The sequence below is a fragment of the Pogona vitticeps genome, chromosome 4 (assembly GCF_051106095.1).
Source record: "Pogona vitticeps strain Pit_001003342236 chromosome 4, PviZW2.1, whole genome shotgun sequence".
NCBI lineage: Eukaryota > Metazoa > Chordata > Lepidosauria > Squamata > Agamidae > Pogona > Pogona vitticeps.
Window position 1 is genome coordinate 169,050,554 of NC_135786.1, and position 23,907 is coordinate 169,074,460.

A 23,907-nucleotide genomic window follows, 5' to 3' on the forward strand; every position below is an offset into this window, starting at 1 on the left:
TACAAGTTTCAAGAGGGGTATCCAATGCAGCCCTTAGGCTTGAAGTGGGCTACCTGAAGGTTGGAAGGCATCCAACATGCTACCAGAGGTTGGCTGGCTTTTTTTTTTTTTTTTTTTTTTTTTTTTTTGCTAAAACTAACCTTTCAACCAATTGGACTGACTTCAGTGGTATTACAGGATAACCACCAGTCACCTTGGAAGAGAGCAATATACCATAAAATCAACAGATACAGCTATTCAGTAGAATGTATCCAACAAATGGGATATGTTGAGGCCAAGAATAATCTTAGGCAGCATATTATTGAGACAGAAAGGCAGCAGGACCTTGGTATTATCAGAAATAGGCTTATACTTGACAATGAACTGCTCCCACCCAAACCGGCTAAATACCTCTACTTACCCTTAACAAACTCCTTCATGGATTGCTGCCTTGTCGTGGCAAAGGGGCTTGAGTAATTCAGAGAAGCTATGGGCTATGCCATGCAGGGACACCCAAGATGGACAGGTCATAGTGGAGAGTTCCGACTAAACGCAATCCACCTGGAGTAGGAAATGGCAATGCCACTCCAGTATCTTTGCCAAGAAAACTCCGTGAACAGAAACAAAAGGCTAAAAGATAGGATGCTGGAAGATGAGCCTCTCAGGTTGGAAGGCGTCCAACATGCTACTGAGGAAGAGCAGAGGGCAAGTACAAGTAGCTCCAGTTCTAATGAAGTGGTTGGGCCAAAGCCGGACGCTCAGTTGCGAATGCGCCAGGAAGTGAAAGGAAAGTCCGATGCTGCAAAGAAAAATACTGCATAGGACCCTAGAATGTAAGATCTATGAACCTTGGTATGTTGGATGTGGTCAAACAGGAGATGGCAAGAATAAACATTGACATCCTGGGCAGTGAACTAAGATAGATGGGAATGGGCAAATTCAATTCAGACGATTATCATATCTACTATTGTGGGCAAGAATCGTGTAGAAGAAATGGAGTAGCCCTCATAGTCAACAAAAGAGTGTTGGACAGTGTCACTGAAGCTACCAACATGAATTTGACTCAACTCTGGGAGGCAGTGGAAGACAGGAGGGCCTGGAGTGCTCTGATCCATGGGGTAACAAAGAGTCGGAAACAACTTAACGACTAAACAACAACAACAACCTTTAACACCTAAAAAATGCAAAGCTCTTACTCTGGCCTGCTTCAATGCACTTCCATCAGCAGTCCAGGAAGGGAAGTAAAACAATACCCCTTACACTCAGCATATATGCCCCTGTAACTCTGGTGAGATCAAAACTATCTCCCATGTGTTACTTTATTGTGCTTTTTATTCTGGCATTCAAGAAGTCCTTGTTAACCCTTACATAAGGGCATTTCCTGGACGATCAGAGGCACATTACATGCTGCTTTTGCTGACAGGGTGATGCCCTGGCAGATATACTGGGCTAAACCAAAATTCAGATATGCTGATAAAAGTAGCTAAATTCTGTGCTGCTGCAATCAAAATCCATGAAGGAAAGGTTCCACCCAAAGTGCAGCTATAGTATCTGTTAATTGGTGTATACATGTAGAGGCCTTAATGATCATGTGGGCTCTATGAGCTTCAAAGTAACAATTCTGTCATTCTATGCACGCTGCAATAGCCCATAGATAAGACCTATGATAGGAAGGCAGGAGATATCTAATAAGATGTATGCATGTAGTTTTATATATGTGTAAATAGACATTTTTAGCGTTTTTAGATTGATTTTATGTTTCCTAATTTAAATAATGTTTCCTACTTTTGCTGGTCAATGACCGTAATAAAAAATTTATTATTATTATTATTCAGTGAGTTAATACTAACATTTAACAAAAATTTTTTAGATTTCATCCTTGACTCTAAAATGAATAAATCTTTGGGACTGTGACAGGATTACTCTAGTATTTTAATATCGTAGCAGCAAATTCTGAACAAAAGTGTGTGTGTGTGTGTGTGTGTGTGTGTGTGTGTGATTGAGTGAGTGAGTGAGTGAGAGAGAGAGAGAGAGAGAGAGGAGAGAGAGAGATAGACCTTCTTACTAAAAGGCCTGCTGCAAATGTACAGTTATGGAACTGGAGATGTAGAAGAGGGAATTAGCTTTAACTTCAGATGCCAGGAAGTGAAAAGACATGACTTTCTGATTTGGACTTTCTTAGGTGAAAGAGAGCAGTTTTGTCATTTAATTCCAGTTAGCAGAAACATGTATTGCCAGTTGCAGCACATGATGGACAGGGGGTCATTTTCAAGTCAGCTTTCAAGCCGTTCTGCAAGTCACTGGCATAGACAGAAGCCAAGACCATTTGGTTAAGATTACTGCAATGTAGCTATTGGACATGCAGATAATTCCAAAATGACTACCAGCACTAAATATTTCGATTATGCACTTCCATTACTGCTGAGAGCTTTAAAGGAATCTGTCCCATACAGATGTCACCCAAGCAGAATTCTGCACCATTCCACAAGGCTGTTAATGGGTAGCTTTCCCCCATTGGAATGCTTAAGGATGTTAACAGAACTCAAGGGCACATCAAATGACAAACCTCTTCATCTGCAGGAGACTTACCATCATCCAGGTATAACTGGTCCAATTCCTCAGGTTCTCGCTTGATCGTTACAGGAATAGGGGCCAAATTATGATTATTGTCCTCATGCAACTCAGGCAACGACAGTGGCTGATCTGCTGGAGATTCAATTCTTTGAACATTCGGCAGTTGCTGCTGACCCATTATGGATGAGTGAGTTGGACTGCAGGACTGCAAATAGGTTGACTCTTGGGTTACAGATGGAACTGGAGAGGAGGGACTGTTGGGATAGAGTGTTTGTTGGTAACCAAGGGAACAGCTACTGCTCAGATGTTGACTCACCTGCGGCTGCAGCATGATGTGAGATGACTGATCTGGAGAACTTGGGTGCACAACTATAGATCTTGGCACTTCCTGTATGGTGGGGACACCTCCAACGGTCTGCTGAAGTCCTAGGTGGTTGTGGCCTGGGTTGCTGATGCACTTGTAAGCAGGAGAGGAAAGATCATGCAGCTTAGGGCTTGAGCTGGGAGACGATGACATCACAGTGTTTCTTTGCTGACAGGAAGTGAAGCCAGCCACAAGGCACGAGCCAGGATCAGGAGGCATCATGATCTGCTGGCTGTAATATGCTTTGGAGAGAGGGCTTAATCCTTGGTTCCTTGGTCCACAGGTTTGAGCAGGTTCATAGTCGTCAGTGGGTTCTGTTTTTATAATTGGAACTGTTGAAAGAAAAAAAAAAGAAAGTGCTTTGAATAAACATATAGTTGCACATTGGTATGATCAAGTTGGCTTGTGGCTAGGATACCCTTTGCAAAAACAAACAACGTCTTGAATAAGACTCTGTGTGTCCTTCGCCTGGTTCTCCCACCCCATAAAAAATATGAATGAGTCATCCACACAAGAAAGTCACAGCTGGTTCTAATATTGAAAAAGACTATTTTCTTTGGACTCTCCTTCAGCTCTAATGTGCTATAAAAATCTATTTGCAAATAGCTGCACTGCAGCAGAAGCTCTGGACCCAAGGGCTCTATGGATTTGTAGTAATCAAAGGAAAATTTTTAACTTGGATGTACTACCATATGTCTACTGCTACTGATGGCCCATTTGATAGATGTCTGCACAATGGGTAAATTCAAGCATGGGGGTTTGGAAAAAGGGCTTTTGGAGTTCATGAAAACAAAACTTCAGCATCAAGCTTATGAAAAATAGTGCATTGTATCATACCAGGTTTTCCCCCCAGAATAATCTGAACGTTAACATTTCTTTTAAAACAACAGCAAATACAGTGCAGCAGTGTCTACATTTCAATTTTGTAGCTTATATTCCAGAACACACAGAAAATTCAACAAGGAATATCCAAGTCAGAGTTTACCTGGTTGAAAAAGGCAGAAAGAATTAAAAGAACTAAAAACTCATCCTCTCCACATCATACAACTCTCACCATTAACCAGGGCACATCCCTCTTTTTTAAAAATGACAGGAAGAGAAGAATGAATGGCTTTATAAAATGATGGTGAGTGTTCAGTATGTGTTGAACAACAGTAATTCAAATGGAATGCATGCCTCTCATCATTGTTTCACGAAGTATACAAAATGTTAAAGACAACTGCCACTCATTCATCAATCATGTCCCTTTTAAATTAGGATAAGTAGCCTGTCTAATCCATGACTGAAACCTGGGCTTGCATTTATGTTTAGCAATTTTCTCCATAAGCCAGACAAATTTAAATAATTAGATTTGGCTTGCAATCCTTAAATATATATTCAGCTAGACATAAGCCCCATTAATGACAGTGGGATTTATTTCTGAATTTAAAAAATGCATAGGACTCTGCAGTTGAACTAACACACAGTCTATTTGAATATTTATTCGGAATACAACTTGAATTGCCTTGGCCAGTATCCTGTTCAATATTTATGTGTGCAGAGCTCCAGCTGCAGAAGCTGCCCTGGCTACCTATGGCAGGGCTGGGCAGTATCTGTTCGGTTTCATTTTGCCATGGCAGCTTCCATAGTTGGAGCTGAGTGCATATTGGTCATTGTGTTCAGTGGGATAACCCCTGGCAAATGCTTGGTGGGTTGCTATTTAGCCCAAGGGGAATGGATATCCAAACGTGGAGGTCCCAGATATCCTTGGACTACAGCTCTCAGAAGCTGTGACCACCAGCTGTGCTGGCTCAGGCTTTTGGGAGTTACACTCCAAGAACATATGGGGCTCCAAGTTTGGGAACCACTGAAATGTTCAAATAGTTCAGAATTTCCCTGCAATGGCAAGGAAGTCAATTAATCCCCCAAGGCTGTTTCAGCACAGAGATGTAACTTGCTGGACTAAGTGCTGAGTATGGAGTTCATAGCAAAGTGTTCCTCTGGCTGCTCGCCCACAAATTCAAACCAAAGTTCACTGTGTCACAGTTAAGGCTTGAAAGGTTGCATAATTATTGCCTACTATCTATGCCAGAGGTGTATTTTCCACCTTTTTTTTTTTTGAATGCGAGCTCCATCAGCCTTAGCCAATGTAGGCAATGTTCAGGTATAGTGAGCATTGCAATGTACAGGTTGTCCCCACTGACCCAATGTAAACAACTGGTTATTGACAATCCTGTTCCATATTCAATAATCAGTTATTGGCTCCATTACACAAGTTGTAAAATTGCAATGGGATTAAAAAAAAATTCTGATTCTAAAGCAGGCTTCTCAAACCTTGGCCTTCCAGATGTTCTTAGACTACAGCTCCCAGAAGCCTTCACCACCACCTCTGCTGGCCAGGATTTCTGGGAGTTGAAGTCTAAGAACATCTGGAAGGCCAAAGTTGGACGCCACTCTAAAGGATACTGTTTGCTCTGCAAATCCACAGGTTTGAGTTCCTTTATTTCAGAATACGCTGGTGCCCTGTCTACATAGAAGATGAAATCAGAAACATTTCTCATAACCACACACCCCTGCCTCATCTTCCTCTACCATCAATTGCATTGGCTTATTCTCTGCTCTTTCCACTCCCTTTCCCACCATGTTCACCACTCTTCTCAGTCCACACACTTCCTGCCCTGGAACCAAATTCACTCCAAACTACAGTTTTGGGAACAGTCACCTTCCAGTTCTTTTTCTTAAAAAAAGAAAAAAAGAAAGAACTAAAACACGACGATCTTCTGTGAAAACCTGTAGTCGATCCTCCAAACAATGTATTCGCGAAGGCTCCTCCAAACAATTTTTCAGTAAATCTGCCTGTCAAGTTTAGAGCTGTCACATACATGCTGAGGCCGCAATGCTGACTGCCTTGTTTACTGGTCAGTTTGATTCCTTCTTATCCCTGTTTTTCTTGGGACAATTACAATGTCCCAATGTCCTTTCCCTTCTAGAATGTTTAGCTATCTACTTTTAAAGACACTGTTCCTAGCTCTGAGGGAGGCTGATCAGCCTTTCAAAGCAGCACTATGTCAATCTGAAAGAACAAAAATCCAAAATGTGAGGAACTGAATATTATGCTTGCGCATAAAAGAGAGGGATGGAAGGAAGATGTGCAGGCAGTTGGGAAGTGTGCTGTAGCCTCTTACAACAGTGTAACTTATGTTATTAATGTGGATGTCTATGATGATTTGGGCAGTGGAAGCTTAACAGAAGCCTGCTTCTTGAAAACGTGAACCTTTCCAGTTTAATGTGATTCATGTGTAGACATGGTTCAAGCTACTACAAAATGAATCGTAAGAACCAAAAGAAACCAGTGCTTCCACCTCCAACTCGGACATTTTTAATAATGTATTTGCTGGGAAACTAAAGACCTTGAAATCAAGAGATATACAAAAAGAATTCATAAGAATACCAAAAGATAAACACTGACATTTCCTTGGAGGGTGCAGGTAGCACTGGATGATAATTTTGCTCTGCAAATCCACCAAGGAATTTTATTCGTTTGTTTTTAGCAAATAATTCCCCAAATCAGCAAATTTATGCATAGACTTGAAAGACAAAATTAAAATTTTAAAGATGTGAATACGGGCGAAAAGTACATTTACAGATTTTGCCTGTGGGAAGGTAAACTGTTTGTTCCCCCATAACCCTTACCTTATTGCTATGTTGTTTCTATTTTAAGGGGGCAATGTTCCTTCTAGTTTTCATCCCCGCTATGCGGGAGCCTCACCCCATCCGCATGCAGAGGGGTGGGGCTTCATCTGAAACAGGAAGTAAACAAATCAGGTGCCCATTAGCAGCCTTGGTGGAACGCTCCCTGTGTGTGCATGCACCTTAGAGGGAACATTGCAAGGGGGTATATTGTCCTTTCATGGTAGGTAGCTTTGGAAGACAGGATAAACTACTGAACGTAATTACTACGGGGACAGGGGCAAGATTATTTTTAAAGCAAAGTCTCTTCTGTGCTGCAAATGCTTAAAAATAGTGCTATCTGCAAAACAGAACTCACTTCTGAATCAGAAGTATGTCTGGGTCGGTGATGGGGAGGAAGCTTCTCCCTGAGTGCTACGGCCACCCTCACTGTATACCACACAATGCACTGACTTTTTATACATTGTTCTTAGTTTTGTTAGCAAATGGTAAGGCTTGACATTCCAAATTAATTAGACTCATATTTAATACAAGCTGCCAATGACAGTCATAGACTGACAAATGTGTCATGGTGTCAGCCAATTCAACATTAGAACCACATGTCTGGATCAACACTGGCTCTAAATCCGTGGTGACTTTGGTTCTTATTAAGAGGAGCCCATAAAGTGACCTCAAACCCAGACTAGTTGGATAAAGACCATGAGCCTCTACAGACTCTGAATGTAGGGCGGGTCATTTCAGTTACTGAGGCTGGTATAAAAGGCTCTGAACAAGTGAAATATGAATAGATCAAATCTTGATGAAAAAAAATCACTTTTACTAAGGAAGAACAAGATTAATTTTTTGTTTAAAAAAAAAAACTTAAAGCCAGTTTGCTCTGACAAGTTGGGAAGCCAGAGTTTCATGGTTCTATAATTTATCTCTTTTGGTTTATGGCACTCATGATGAGTAAGAAACGAGACACATATTTCATGAAGCAAGGTTACAATGCATGCAGCTGCCAATCATTTTATTAATGGGGTGACTGCACTTAAAAGGCAACCACGAGTCCTGTGTCCTGTTAAAGCTGAGTTAGATTATTTCAGGAAGAGGTTCCATACGCAATAGACAGCTTCATCAGTAAACCAGTTGGGCAAGGATAGGGTGCCACAGCAGAGCTCTCTGTGTCTCCTGGTAAGCAGAGTCATTCTAATTAATAATAAGACTCTGTTGCCTCTGATGTATGTATGTCCACGAGTATCAAACACAGAAAGCGATCGGTCCTGTATGGATTATCTTCTACTCCAGTCTTGAGAAAGCACAATTGTATTTCCAAGCAATTCAGATTGCTCAGGGCTTTTACAACTGTCACCTATTTATAGCTAAGTCAGTTGTGCAGTGTTTTTTCAACTGCTGTTAAAATGTTTGGCAGTTCAACAAATTACAAATACCAAAAAAGACTGGGCACAGTAGCTCCGAGGGTGCAAGCACGTATTCTAAGGAAAATCCTGGAGAATTCGGTTTGCTTATGTGCAACTAAACATGCATTAGGTTGTTATTAGGTTTTAGAAGACATAATTCATTTTTTATTATAAGATAATAATCTTGAAACTGTGAAAAGAATAAAACTAGTCCATATTTCATGTTATTCTAAAAGACAGTTTTAGGGCATGAGAAGCAAGTTACTGCTTCCTCCTCCCCATTCCACCACCAAGACAAAAATATGACTTATTTCAGTCCTTCATGGTTTTTCAGATGCATGCCACTTGATTGTCTCTTGGTTATTAATATTCTCTTCATTTGAGAGGCAGTGGGGTGGGATGGGAGCAGGCTGTATGAGTGATGAAGTATACGTGAATAACATACTACTTCAGCTTTCAATTAAATAGCTCTAACAGTTATTCAATCCTTAAAAACAAAAACAAAAACAAAAACCCTTCTGTACCCATGAATTAAAATGCCAGGAAACGGTCCAACACTGCCTTGCCCATGTTGGCAAAAGGAAAAAAGGATGGCAACCTTTATATAGCTAGGGACAGTTTGAATATTGACAATACCAATATCAGAAGTCAAGATGGTCTAGAGGATCCCCTCTTATGCTCACTATGATTCTTAAAGAGACAACAAGCAAGGGGAAATCCTAGAATCTGATTCTTTTTCCACCAGTAAACCACTTCTCCAAAGCAATTGTCATGGCTCTTTTTTCAGCAGGTTCTGTAGTTATTCATTACTCAGGTTTGCTGTAAGGAAGCTGCTAGTCTAATTTCTCACAGTACTGCCTTAATTTTGTTAAATACTACAGGGGACAAACAACAGTTCATTGGCAAAGGACTTGCTTTACTACACAAGGACACAGGTGCAATCTGTTCAATAAAAAGAGCTTAAAAGCCAAGATTGCTGCTATCAATCACATAAGTTTACATAAAGAAATAGTTTAATTTAGCAAAAGGCTACTTCTTATGTGTGACAAACCCAGACCTACTGGGATATGCCACACTTTCACTAAGCTGCCACCAACCATTCCCTATAAGAAGTCACACAGACCAGGGATGGATTTTTAACAAATAAAAGAACAAGGTTTATTTAAACAACACACAGGGAAAAATAAAAGGATCAAGTGAATAAGATACAGTAACGTGGCTTAGTCTCACTCATACATACACACAGTTTGGTTCACACAGAACACTTAACTTGAAGCACAGACCCTGAACCTATCAGTTCTGGCTAACCATACAGACACCTGAACCTATCAGGTTGGTACTGACTGACACACAGTAGTACCCTGTCTGACACACAGACTCCCACTCAAGCTTCTTCTCTCAGCTCTTCCTCAGCTTCTCCCCACTTCTTCACACAGGCTTCACATATATATACAGTACAGCCCCTCCTCCTGATGTCCCGCCTTCCACTCCCCATAGGATGGAACTTTCCCTCCAAACCCATGACAGACAGGTAACATCAGTGCTGTATGTAACACCTCCCCTCTTTATAAGTTGTTTTGTAGGGGGAAAGCTAAGGTGCTTTTCACCAAAAAAACAACCTGGACCCAAAACAAACAAAAACAGTCATATAATAACATACAATACCATACTTACTTATACTTACACTCTATTAGGCATTTAAACATTTACCATTAACAATACATCAAGTTACCTTTATTTATACAAACCAACATGTTTAATAAGCAGACACATTTGACTTTTTGTCATCAAAATATATACATAGTCCATGTTTCTTTCGCCGTCTTCATTCTTCAGGTCTTCTTGACAAGGCGTCAGCAACACAGTTCACTGACCCTCTGACCACCTTCACTTCAAAGTCATAGTCTTGCAGATTTAAAGCCCACCTCATAAGTTTACTATTGTGGGTTTTCATTGTCTTTAACCATTGCAGTGGTGAATGGTCAGTGCACAGAATAAAATGTCTTCCCCAGATGTAAGGCTTGGCCTTCTGGATCGCGTAGACTATGGCCAGGCACTCCTTCTCCACGGTTGCCAAATGTCTCTCACCTTTCTGGAGTTTCCTACTCAGGTAGGACACTGGATGCTGGTCACCATTCTCATCCTCCTGGCAAAGAACTGCTCCTACCCCGCTGTTAGACGCATCGGTGTAGATGATGAACTCCCGGTCGAAGTCTGGAGCACGCAGCACTGGATAGTTGATGAGCGCCTGCTTCAACCTCTGGAACGCCTCCTCACAGTCGCTGGTCCACGAGATGCGGTCATCAGCCTTCTTCCTCGTCAGATCGGTCAGCGGAGCCGCAATCTCGCTAAACCTCGGGATGAACTTTCTGTAGTAGCCCACCAACCCAAGAAATGATTTGACTTTTTTCTTGGTGTTGGGTCTAGGCCAATCACGAACTGCTTCTATCTTGGCCTCTAGGGGTTTTATCACTCCTCCCCCTACTATGTGACCCAAATCTTTTATTTCTGGGCTACCCAGCTGCAGTTTGTTCTCTTTGCAGGGCCTAGGCCAAAGCACTCCCTCCCCTGGGTTAAAGCGCCTCTCTCTAGCTTTGTGGTCATACCATGTTTTCTGTCTGACCTTCTGAGTTTGCAGGTTTTCTGCTGCCAGTTCTAGGTTTCTCTTTAGGTCATTCATCAAGGTGTCTATGTATGTCACAACGTCTTGTGGGTCATCCTGGGTGATCTGCTCCCAATTTTGTTTGATCAAATCAAGGGGCCCTTTCACCCTTCTCCCAAATAAAAGTTCAAACGGACTGAACCCGGTACTGGCTTGTGGCACTGATCGATAAGCAAACAAAAGGGATTGCAGCTTCTGGTCCCAATTGTTTGGATTCTCTGCCAAGTAAGCCCTAATCATGCACATTAGAGTCCCATTGAACTTCTCAGTTAACCCATTACTTTCAGGGTGATAGGCAGTGGTTTCCTTGTGCTTAATTCCACAGATTTGCCATAACCGTTTCATGAGCTTCGATGTGAACGATGCGCCCAAATCTGTGATTATTTCTGAGGCAAATCCCATCCTGGACATATACCCCACCAAGGCATCTGCCACTGTGTTAGTTTCAATGTTAGTCAAGGGTATGGCTTCAGGGTACCTCGTGGCATGGTCCACAATGGTGAGAATGAACCTGTTCCCCCTTTTTGTGGCCTTGGGCAAAGGTCCCACAATATCCACCCCTATGCATTTGAACGGAGTGTCAATCACAGGCAAAGGGCACAACTTTGCTTTGGTCCTGTCGCGGCTATTCCCCTGCCTTTGACACACATCACATTGTTTACAGAATTCCCTGATCTGCTTCCCTATGTCAGGCCAGTAAAAATTCTGTGTGATTCTCTGCTGTGTTTTGTTCACCCCTAAGTGCGCAGCAAACATGTCAGAGTGCCCCCTTTGTAAGATCATGGGGCGATACTTTTCAGGTACCACTAGCTGACTTCGGATCCCATCTCCCCCTTTTGAGATATTCCTCAGGGTCTCTCTATACAAAATCCCCTTTTTCTCTAGAAATCTCACTGGGGTTTCAGGTGTTAGCTGGGCGTCAGTCACCTGTTCAAAACACTTTTGGAGAGTGGCGTCTGCCTTTTGCTCTTGGCCAAACCGGCTGTCTGTGGTTAAGGTTTCCACCACAGCTTCTGAACTCCCCTCTGCTTCCGTCTCTGGCTCATCATTACCCCCCTGAACTGTCCCCGTGGTGGCTTGTGAACGTGTAATCACTAGCACCCGTTTCACATGTTCAGCCAGGTCATTTCCCACGAGCACGGCTGCTGGCAGAGTCGATGAAATCGCTAGCCGCCAAACTCCCCTCCAGCCTTGAAAGTTCACAGGTACCTCCGCTACTGGCAGTGAGATCACCTGCCCCTCAATCCCTGCCACCTTCATGCTCTCATTTGGGATTATATACTCCCTAGGAATAATATCTGGATGGCACAGGGTCACCTGGGAACAAGTGTCCCTCAGCCCCCGATACTGATGGTCAAGTATTCCTACGTCCACCCCTGCTGTTTCAAACAACTGAGAATCTGTTCTCACGAGCAAGCAGCGCTTGACCTCCACAAGAGGACCATTTTCCTCAGCCTGATCAGCAGATGTAACTGTTCCAGATTGAGTAGCCATGGCAACAGGCTCCCTCAGTGACAAGGGGCTTTGCTCTTTCTGGACACAGAACACAGCTTTTGGCTTGGTTCCACTCGAATCCTGAGGCACAATTCCTTTTAGCTGCTTTAATTTCTCACACTCTGAGATTAGATGGCCCTTTCCCTGACAGAAATAACATTTTCTGCTATATTTTGAGTCTTTCTCATCTTGTTTTGGTTTTCCCTCCAAAATCTGAGGTCTTGGTTTCATGTCTGAGGGCTTCCCTTCACCATGGGTCCCTCCCCCTTGCTGGCTTTTCCCTGGTCCCTGAGAGTACTTGCTGTAGGTTTCTTTGGGTTTTCCTACAGATTTCTCCTCACCTAAGGGCTTTCTTATCTGGTAAATAAAATCTGCGATCTCGGCTGCTTCTGCCACAGATTTCGGTTTCCTTTCCCTCACCTGGAATTTCAGTTCCCCATGCAGGACTGAATAGAACTGTTCCAGCGCTATCAAGTCTTTGAGCTGCTGAAAGGTCTCTGTCCCCTCCTGAGATAGCCATTTCTCTAGCAGCCTCACCAATTGGGCCCCCACTTGGGTAAAAGTCTGCTCTGGTTTCTTGGTGATTGACCTGAATCTTTGCCTCAGCTGTTCCGCATTTATCCCATGTCTGGCAAACACCAGTTTTTTAAACTCTGCAAAATCTTTCATCAGTTCCTCTGGCATCTCTGCATAGACTTCTGCAAGGCTGCCACTGATTAAAGATCGCATGATGGTCATCTTCTCAGTTTCCCTTACTGAGAAGTCCACAAACGCTCTTTCCACTAAGGAAAAGAACACTTCAGGACAATCTCCCTTGTGGTACACAGGGAATTTCTTCAGGTCAGCTTTAGACAATTGGCCTCCCTCAGAATCCCTATTGTTATTATTGTTCTGGTTCATCAGTTCCAATTTTCGTAACTCAAATGCCATTTTCTCTCTCTCCAAGTCAAATTGTCTTTGCCTCTCCCTTTCCTGCATTTTTTCTCTCTCTAATCTTTCCTCCATTTCAAATTGCCTCATCCTCAGTTCATGCTGTTGGGCTATGAGCAATTTCCTGAGTTCTGGGTTCTGTTCTCCCGTGCTGTCACCTTGCACTGAGCCAAATTCATCCTCAGAACCTTGGTCAACCTGGGGGTCTTTCACTTCACCCATTTCTGCCATTTGGCTTCGAGTCAAGGGCATAATCCCGCCCCCAGAACAGGCTGCTTTCAAAAGTCAAGCCTCAAAATAAAGCGACCACTTTTTTTTTCTTTTGCCTCAGAACCAGCTTTCTATAGATTGCTGCTGTTCTTCAGCACTAACTTGCAACAGTTGCGAGCCAGAGTCTACCCCCCTCTGCTAGGCCTCTCAGCAGGCAGGCTAGATCACTGCTACTACACAGTTTTGCCTCAGCCTTTTTTCCCGCCAAAACAGGCTGCCTCAGAGCTCCCTAATCTAGTCCCCAATCTGAGGTTACACGTTCTTCTACTAGCGCACCTCCCCGTGAGGTACACCTAGAAGATTACCTACGTGCTCTCAGATTGTCCCTGACTAGACCCCCCTTGCTCTGGGCACACTTGCCAAGGCTTTGCTGGACCACTGGACAACTGGACCAGTCGTATCCCACACGCTGGACACCAATCAATGTGACAAACCCAGACCTACTGGGATATGCCACACTTTCACTAAGCTGCCACCAACCATTCCCTATAAGAAGTCACACAGACCAGGGATGGATTTTTAACAAATAAAAGAACAAGGTTTATTTAAACAACACACAGGGAAAAATAAAAGGATCAAGTGAATAAGATACAGTAACGTGGCTTAGTCTCACTCATACATACACACAGTTTGGTTCACACAGAACACTTAACTTGAAGCACAGACCCTGAACCTATCAGTTCTGGCTAACCATACAGACACCTAAACCTATCAGGTTGGTACTGACTGACACACAGTAGTACCCTGTCTGACACACAGACTCCCACACCAGCTTCTTCTTCCCAGCTGCTGCTTCTTCTAACTTCTCCACACACGCTCCACATATATATACAGTACAGCCCCTCCTCCTGATGTCCCGCCTTCCACTCCCCATAGGATGGAACTTTCCCTCCAAACCCATGACAGACAGGTAACATCAGTGCTGTATGTAACATTATGCTCCCTACAACCTAAAATGCATATGATATGCAACATGCAACTTTTTCAGTAAAACATTTTATCCAAACAGATTGCTCTCCTCTGCTGCATATTTTCATCCCTCCCACCCCTGTCAAAATAATAGCCTTACTGGGTCAGTTCCAGGCTTCTGTCATAAGGACCAGCAACAAGTCAACAGTTATTAACCCACTTGCACAAAACCTATTAAGATGAAACAGCTTGAAAAATCTGAAGTCCTTTGGAAAACCATCATACAATATTTCTAGGACATTTTTAAATGCTGTGTTGCATATTCTATGGGCATAGAATTGTGCCTTTTGTGACATGTATAAGACCCACACCACTTCCGCTCCTCAAAACTTATTCCACGAACTGAGCAAGTGTGAAAACTTTGCTCAATTTAACATGAACATTTGAAGCCAAACTATAGCAGTAATTGGTAGTAAAAATGGGAGATGCATAAAGGAAGCCCACAGCATAGCAAACCACATCTTGGTTTTATTACTTTCCTTTAATTACTGTGGGATGATATTTGAGTTTAGAAAGTGACCCAACAGTGGGTGGAAGATGCAGTATAGTTCTTAAACATCATCACTAGAAAACTACACTTGCAGATAATGAAAAGATAATTATAGACATAGAACAGGAAGCAGAACCCAAAGCTGACAAAAAAAAAACCAACAACAACTGGGCACAGCTGCTCATTGTTTTCAGATTTGTGCGCGGAAACATCATTACTTTTATTCTGCAGTACATCTACCAGGTAATCAAGAAGGCTACATGTAAAACCTGAAAGGTCAGGCTCAGGGGTGTGAAAAAGATCAAGTTATAGGTGTTGTGTTCGTACATATGCTAAACACATCTGCAATGTTGGTGTCACAAAGGATGATATGCTGGGCTGTAAAATCTTGAAAATATGTCTGATGTTGCTTTCAGAGATGGATATAGTTCTCTATGGTTGAAACAACTACTAATTTGGAGCTGCTTATCACATTAACATTTACAAGCATGGGAACCCCAGCAGGAAATGAGATTACTTGTACTGCAAACACATCATCTGAAGGAGTCTTGGGGGAATTTTTTTCAATCGTGCCCAGTATGATACACAATGAAGAGTGTCAGGAACTGCCAAGATACTTTCAAGGGAGAGCCCTCTACATGTACAGCAGCTCTTTTATATTCTGGAAAGAGAACAAGATGAGTCAAAATCAGTGGCTAAAATCTCAGTTTTGGCCGTGAACCACTGCCTTAAGCACGCTTTGATATCTTAATTTCACCTCCTCATTTCTATTATAATAGTACAAATAGCCTACTGTGTAAGGAAGCTGTTGGGCACAGAGAAGGAAGTGCTCTGGTCCTGGGGGGCCACATCCCCAGACCAGGCCAGTGAGCTGCATAGTGTTAAGAAGGGTGGGGTATTGCCCCAAGCCTTCCTTTTCATTATCCAGCCCCACTTCCAGTTGGAAGGGTGATTGAAATGAAGTGGAAATAAGATAAGAGGACTGTCTTGTGCATTGCTTGCCTTTCTTTTTCCTTTCCTTTTTTTTAAAAAAAATGGAAGCTAGTGGTACATGAGGATATTCCACCACACTCAGGAGAAAAGGGTTTCAGTTATCACGCAGGATTTGGGAAAGGAGGTTCATCATCATCCTTGTGTCCTACACCAGCTAGAAAGTCTTTCTCATATTATGGGAGATTAATGAATTTTTATGATAAGGGCAATCCAAAACAACAAAAATTGTTTTAGTCTAAGCATAGAAATTAGTCTGGCCCCTCATGTACTCTGAGCATTATGTACTGCTGGAATCAGATGAAGAAAAATAAGTATTAATTCAGAAGTCCCCAAATGGATAGCATTTTTGAGACGCCACAACATAAACATTGGTCCTGGCTGCACCTATTTTCTTATAGTTCGCACATTAGTTTCTCTGATGACTTAGTACCTTGCAATGTCTGAGGCTGTTCACATTTGTTGGAAGCCGCCCAGAGACCTTCGGGTAGTGTGGGCGGCATATAAGTTAAATAAATAAATAAAATAAATAAAGGGGATGGTGGGGAAGACAATAAAATAAGGTCAATCCCCAGTAGCTTCAGGATTGCAGCCCAACTGCAATATTCAAATTGGCAGCTTCTCAAAAAAGCTGTACAGATTTACTTTTTGGTATTATGACTCCCAGAGTCCCAATGAATATAGCCACTGACCATGCAGCTTGAGTATTCTGAGAGTCACAGTCCAACAGTAAATTTTCTAGCTTTTTTCCTGCATAGACTAGAAAGTCTGACCACTTTGGTCAATATCATCTATGGTGTTTTGTTTTTTCATTTTGAAAATGTTGGGTCTAATAACTGCACCTCTTGCTTTGCCAGTAGGAACTGGAGACCAAATTGCTAACATGCACTGGATTATGGAGAAAGCCAGAGAGTTCCAGAAAAACATCTACTTCTGCTTCATTGTCTATGGAAAAGCCTTTGACTGTGTGGACCACAACAAACTATGGCAAGTTCTTAAAGAAATGGGAGTTCCTGACCACCTTATCTATCTCCTGAGAAATCTCTATGTGGGACAGGAAGCAACAGTTAGAACTAGATATGGAACAACTGATTGGTTCAAAATTGGGAAAGAAGTATGACAAGGATGTATATGGTCTCCCTGCTAATTTAACTTATATGCAGAATGCATCATGCGAAAGGTTGAATTGGATTAATCCCAAACCGGAATTAAGATTGCTGGAAGAAATATCAACAATCTATGATATGGTCCGGTGGGCCAGATAGGCGGGATATTAAATAAATAAATAAATAAATAAATAAATAAATAAATAAATAAATAAATAAATAAATAAATAAATAAATAAATAAATAAATAAATAAATAAATAAATAATGCAGATGATACCACTCTGATGGCAGAAAGTGAGGAGGAATTAAAGAACCTCTTAATGAAGGTGAAAGAGGAAAGCGCAAAAAACGATCTGAAGCTCAACATCAAAAAAACTAAGATCATGGCCACTGGTCCCATCACCTCCTGGCAAATACAAGGGGAAGACATGGAGACATTGACAGATTTTACTTTCTTGGGCTCCATGATCACTGCAGATGGTGACAGCAGACACGAAATTAAAAGACACCTGCTTTTTGGGAGGAAAGCGATGACAAACCTAGACAGCATCTTAAAAAGCAGAGACATCACCTTGCTGACAAAGGCCAGCATAGTCAAAGCTATGGTTTTTCCAGTATCGATGTGTGGAAGTGAGAGCTGGACCATAAAGAAAGCTGACCGCCGTAGAATTGATGCTTTTGAGTTGTGGTGTGGGAGGAGACTCATGAGAGTCCCCTGGACTGCAAGGAGATCAAACCTAACCGTTCTGAAGGAAATCAACCCTGAGTGCTCACTGGAAGGACAGATCCTGAAGCTGAGGCTCCAATACTTTGGCTATCTCATGAGAAGAGAAGACACCCTGGAAAAGACGCTGATGTTGGGAAAGTGTGAAGGCAAGAGGAGAAGGGGTTGACAGAGGATGAGATGGTTTGACAGTATCATTAAATCTACCAACATGAATTTGACCAAACTCTGGGAGGGCCTGGCGTGCTCTGGTCCATGGGATCATGAAGAGTCAGACACACCTTAACAACTAAACAACAACAATAAATTTTACCTACTTTAGTAGACCATTTTCTATCCAAATTTCTGTCCCATGAGTAAATTGTTCTCCCCACTGTGAACACTTTAGGTCATGAAATCACTACTGATATTGCACTGATATGAAATTAGTGAACAGTATAATGTTAGTATCAGATCAGAATATCAAATGGGAGAAATAGGCCCTCAATAAATAAACATGGACACTGCCAGAAGAGATTAGAAGCAACTGAACTGGAAAAAAAGAGAAAAAGAACGAAGTATTGTTATCTGGAAAAATATACTCGGTAGCGATCTGTAACTCATACTATTGGCATAAGCTTTAAAAAAGAGTGAGTGGTTTCGCTTGGCTTTAAATTTAAGTTGTAAAGCAGATGTTGGTTCCTAGAGGTATTATACAAAATTAGGAAGCAGCTTAGATGAACACTGGTGAATCATTAAGGGTGAACCATGCAAAATTACTTAGATGGATCACTTGTGTCAATCATACATGGAAAGCAACCTTCTGAAGAGGAGAGGTTACCTTATCCACAAACATTCTTCGTGCAGTCAGGAATGGAAAGTAAGTGACAGAAAATTGGAGGGTGGGGTAAGAACTACGTCATTGACCCTGATCATGTAACTACCCACCTGGATTCCTAATGACTGTGAATACAGATAGCATGACAATGGAGACAAAATAATAAGAGTCCTCTACCATGTCTACAACAGCAGATAGACCTCCATCTAACTCACCACTGCCAAGTGAAACAAGCAAGAAATGGGTCCAGAGAATGAAGCCTACTGTATCCCTAATTTGCACTGTGGGAACATGCAGATTATAGACTACAAAACAGGGAAGAGTGGCCAACATTACATGAACAGGTGGTGAAGAAAGAACTCATTTACCCTTTCAGATACCATGAAAAGATAAATTCTGGGATAGCAGAATTAAAAATAAAATAACAGCTCACTATTTCTTTGTAAACAGAGTCTTTGAATCAGCCACAAATTGAGTGTTTTCTTCTTCAAAACAATGCTTTTTGACTATTCCTTTTGTCTAGCTGGCAAAACAGACTGTGAAATAGGGACATCTAATGTCACCAATGGTACCCTGGCTGACATGGGACCCGGCTCCTCCCAGCTGATGGTCCACTGTACCCATCAGTCCCCACACTAGCTCTCAAGCATGGTTTAAACAGAGTGTTAAATACCTGCTGCTTACATCAAACATTGTATACTATGGATCTAATATCCAATTCTTTTTCACTTTTGCCATTTACAACCATCACAGTCATATTCACATACCAAAATAAGTACTGTAAGCAAGTAGCTGAGTAAATTATTTGGATGGTATTCAACCATCACAAAAGGCACCCCACAATTAGAAGGGTACTGCTGCATATGATTAAATCTGCTATTTTCATAGTCTCTTTTCCTTGAGTATATTTTGGCTCTAATCTGTAGCCACTTCCTCTGGAGAAGCCCCAGTGACTTCTGTGGGAGTATCATTCTCTCAAGGATTGGGGGTGGGCAAGTATAAGGATTGTACCCCTTTGATTCTGAAATATAGATGTAATCATATTTGTGATAGATGACAGGGTATATTGTTGGAAAGGTACAAGAGAATGTTTGTTTTGATATTATGATTAAAATTGGACAGCATCTGAAGGAAATTTCATTTTTAATGAAATTAAAAACCACATGAAATGTAGTTGAGGCCACTGCTGATTTTGCTATATGTGTCTTCAACATAAATTGCCCTCTTCATTTCATCTTTAGGAAACATATTGATTGATTGGGAAAGGAGGAGATTTTTGTTTGTTTTGGTAAAAGCACAAGTTCTGTTTATTTAAAACAGGAGTTAGAAATACTTTTTCCTGTCAAGATTGCATTATCTCAGGTATAAAATGACAGAGGCTGAATTTTGGGACCTGAGGTGAGGGTAGGTGAGCCAGAGTTATTCTCACCTTCACCCAACAATGCCTTTATTCTACCACATGCTACATTTTTATTCCACCATAGACAAATACTTGTACATAGGACAAATACATGACAAAAGCAAAAACCAGAATCATCTTGCTCTGATATACATATCAGTCTAGGTGTGATTTTGATATATTATGGAGATAATCACAGACACAAGGACATTTTTTTAACTTCCCCTTGAACCCTAAACCTAAAAAAACACCCCTGGCTGTCAATAAAATTAGTGATTTAGGTTCCTGGTAGTCTGTTACTAAATAAACAACATAACCTTTACTGAAGGCAATATATTTTCCCCTATTCTATTCCACAATTTGGCATTAGTGTAAGTTCCAAATTGTTCAGAAGTGGCACATAATTATGACATATAAATGTTCTGGTTTTGTACCATTTTTTTAAAAAAAAATATTGCACACACTACTTATTTCAGTGGCTTGAAATTAGAGATAAGTTGTTACCATTAGCAGGAAGATAGGTGAAAAGTTGGTACTGGCTTCTCTTTCTCTTTCCATTGCAGACATAGAAATTAACTTGGACAGGACTTGTAATTCTCTGATTGCGGAATGGTGGAATCTCAATCACCAGTGAAGTCTGAAAGAACATGTTTAATAATGTCAAAAATAGAAGAATAATTTGATGAGTCAGTGGCTTAACCCAAAGGTCCATAAACTAATCACAGCCATGGACCATCATGAGACATAGACTTCTAAAGCTTAGCCAGGAGATTTCCTGCATGCTTAAATGTGAAGTATTTCTACAGAGAGCAATATGTTAGTTCATCTGGAGAAACGATTTTATCTTTTTATAGCTGTGCAACTAAGCCCCAAATGCATCAAGACTGCAGTTAACATGTCCATTTTTTTTAAATTGGTGTGTGTCTCTAAGGCATTTCTTTTTAAGGGCATGGGGAAATGGTTTAAAATTGACTAGTGCAGCTATGGAATTTGCAGGCAAGAATTGTCGGGGAAAAGTTGCATATGCCTCTCATCCAACCCTTCTACTGGCCAGTCATCCCCATTCTGCTTCCGTTTTGCATTATTGGGGGGGGGGGGAGGACAATGGGAATCTCCTATTTTTTCCTCTTAATGCATAACTCCACACTGCCAAAAGCCTTTTTAATCATTTATCATAAATTTATTTATTTATTTATTTATTTATTTATTTATTTATTTATTTATTTATTTAATTTATACCCCGCCTATCTGGCCCACCGGACCACTCTAGGCGGCTTCCAAATATAAAATCAAATAATAAAACATAGACAAATACATAATAATCAAACAAGAACAGCAGTAAAAATAAAAAGGAAAAGTAAGAAAAAATCAAGAGTTGGCTGGAGGGAAGGCCTGAATAAACAGCTATGTTTTTAATTGGGTTTTAAAGGTGCCCAAATCGTGGGTACTTGAAAAAGTCCGCACATTTCTGTGTACCTCTTATCATATAAGACTGGTGTATTATATCTCATTTACAGCAAGCTCAAAATCTATGAAATTTGAGATATCATGTGCCTTATACTGCACCTTCCCAGAGCTTGACATTGTTCAACTCCACTGAATGAGGACAGACCCCGGGAATCCTTTCCAATTCCCTATCATACAGGCTTTGTTTCCAAACTGTGCCAAGATGACTAAGCCATAGTTTTACACTGGCTCTATACAGGATACATATTCATGGTTCCACTTTCCATTACATGTTGTGACACTAAACAATGAATGCATATATTATTAGGGTTGAAAGTGTTCACTTATTTCATTCTTACTGGTGTGAAATGGGGGGAGAGAATAACATTTCTCCTGTTGGGTTATATCAGAATAGTTTTTCACATTTTGGCACTTTTTGCAAAAAAAAATGCACAACTGTTTTTGTGCAAAAAGAGAGAGAGTATATTCGTGAAGGCTTTCACGGCCGGAATCTAATGGTTGTTGTGGGTTCTTCGGGCTCTTTGGCCGTGTTCTGAAGGTTGTTCTTCCTAAAGTTTTGCCAATCTCTGTGGCCGGCATCTTCAGAGGACAGCACTCTGTGCTCTGGTGTAGTTTGCTTGGGAGTGGAGTATTTATGACTGTGAGATAGGCTTTTGTCCTTTTCTGGAGATGGGTGATTAGTGTGTCTTGTTGTGGGTGTATTGTTGTGATAAGGAGCAGAGATTATCTGTCACTGTGATTGATGAGTGTCATTAGCTGGTCTTTTGTGTGTAGTGATCCCCTGTCCTTGTGGCTGGGTAGAGTTCGTTGACCTTTCGCACACTGTATTTTTCAGAGCTGGAAGCCAAGTTTTGTTGAGTTTCAAACTTTCCTCTTTTTTGTTGAAGTTCTGCTGGTGCTTGTGGATTTCAATGGCTTCCTTGTGCAGTCTGACGTAGTGATTGCTGGTATTGTCCAGTATTTCAGTGTTTTGAAATAGAATTTCATGTCCAGCTTGTTTTAGGGCATGTTCAGCTACTGCAGATTTTTCAGGTTGTTTTAGTCTGCAGTGTCTCTCATGTTCTTTGATTCTGGTGTGGATGCTTCGTTTTGTGGTTCCAATATATACCTGGCCACAACTGCAAGGTATCCGGTTTACTCCTGCAGTGGTGAGGGGGTCCCTTCTGTCCTTTGCTGACCACAACATTTGTTGTATTTTTGTGGTACTTTGCAGAGAAAATTTAGGTTAATGTCTAATTTAAATTATTCTGTGGGCAGAGACAATTCCAGATGTTGATTCAGCTAATTGGCAAGGTGGTTGCTCCATGCCTGCATGTTTGATTGACAAAGAATTAGCAAGCAGTTCACCAATAAGCCAAATCATCTTCCATGGTTATCAATGCATGTGTGATAATTTGCAGTGGGATACCGGACCTGGTATTTTGCCTAGAGAACCTTGTATTTGAAGCAAAATCTATTTTTTGCCATTGCTGTTCAAAATAGTGCTGGTCTTTTTTGCTCTTATGGAGTGAAAAGTGTTACAAAGGTGGCCCACATCTTCAAGAGAAGTGAGAAAAATTATGATAATTCATTATATGCTCATGCATTATCTACTGAAAACAAATGCCTTTTTAAATTGCCTTCTTTCCCCAATCTATGATGACGCAGCCAGCTGGTGCCCTTGCTGGTAGTCACTCAAGAATACTATCAACCCAAGTGCCTGCTATATTCATCCACCTTAGGTCTTGACAGTGATGAATCTTAATAGAAGTGATAACAGGATATTTTTATTAGCATATGGAAAAAGGTAGATATATTAATGAACTCCCATCTCTTCTACACATAAAATAATATAGGGCCATTAAGAATAAATAAATAAATGATTGCTCTGTAAGATGAACACTCAAGGTTGACTTACCAACAATATAAAAATGTAAAAATAATAATTAATTCTTGCAATTTTGTTTGAATCAAAATGGACTCTCTCTTGTTTGAAAAGACAAAAGGTCTTCCAGGAGATTTTAGCACTGAGTAGACTAAGGATGTAACAAATCCTCTCCATTTTGTTTCATTCTTGAAGGGGAAAAAAAGGTTCCTAATATATCAAAACACCCTGTCAAAAATTATTGGCAGCTGCAAGACCTTTTGCTCTTGCATGATTGTAGAAAGACCAAAGCTCTTTTTTGCCAACAGCTGCATTCACAAGAACCTGTAGGCAGGTTATTCCACACACTTATTTTGCACAAAAGCATCATATTTCATATTTCCACAAAATTTCAGAGCAAAATATAAGGGTTTTTAAAAATGTAAAATGCACATTTATTTGCACACAAACTTCTATAGAAACAAAATCTGGAAATATGAAAAATGCACGAAAAGTCTGCTCTTCTCACACAGAGGGGATAAATTTTTGAGATTTCAGTTTTTATCTGCAAGAAGGAAATAAGTGAAGATTTACATCTGTAGACTCGAGGACAACCTGTTTTTTTTTTTGCTGTGTACATTAACATATACATGTATAAAGCATGATATCTGAATGTCTAATCACTCAGTGTATCATAACTGAATGAACAGGCATCAATAAAAAGAGAATAGGAAAAAACAGGCAAGTAGTATCTCTTA

At 41.0% G+C, this 23,907-nt stretch overlaps 1 protein-coding gene and 1 long non-coding RNA gene across 5 annotated transcripts in view; one reads left to right on the forward strand and one right to left on the reverse strand.

The window, feature by feature from the left end:
• LOC144589239 (uncharacterized) overlaps positions 1 to 23,907 on the forward strand; it is a 701,357-nt gene that overhangs the window by 542,877 nt on the left and 134,573 nt on the right. The gene's annotated exons all lie outside the window — the stretch shown is intronic.
• NFATC1 (nuclear factor of activated T cells 1) overlaps positions 1 to 23,907 on the reverse strand; it is a 169,770-nt gene that overhangs the window by 48,398 nt on the left and 97,465 nt on the right. For 3 of the 4 annotated variants that reach the window (XR_013545252.1, XM_072998722.2, XM_020781625.3), the window contains exons 8-9: positions 20,344 to 20,476; positions 2,569 to 3,249 (exon numbers count right to left, since the gene is read on the reverse strand). Coding sequence is in view for 3 of the 4 variants with exons in the window: in XM_072998722.2 (XP_072854823.2) it covers positions 2,569 to 3,249; positions 20,344 to 20,476 (814 nt within the window). In the remaining variant the exon portion in view is untranslated. The remainder of the gene's footprint in view (positions 1 to 2,568; positions 3,250 to 20,343; positions 20,477 to 23,907) is intronic. The other variant, XM_020781629.3, reaches the window with a different exon arrangement.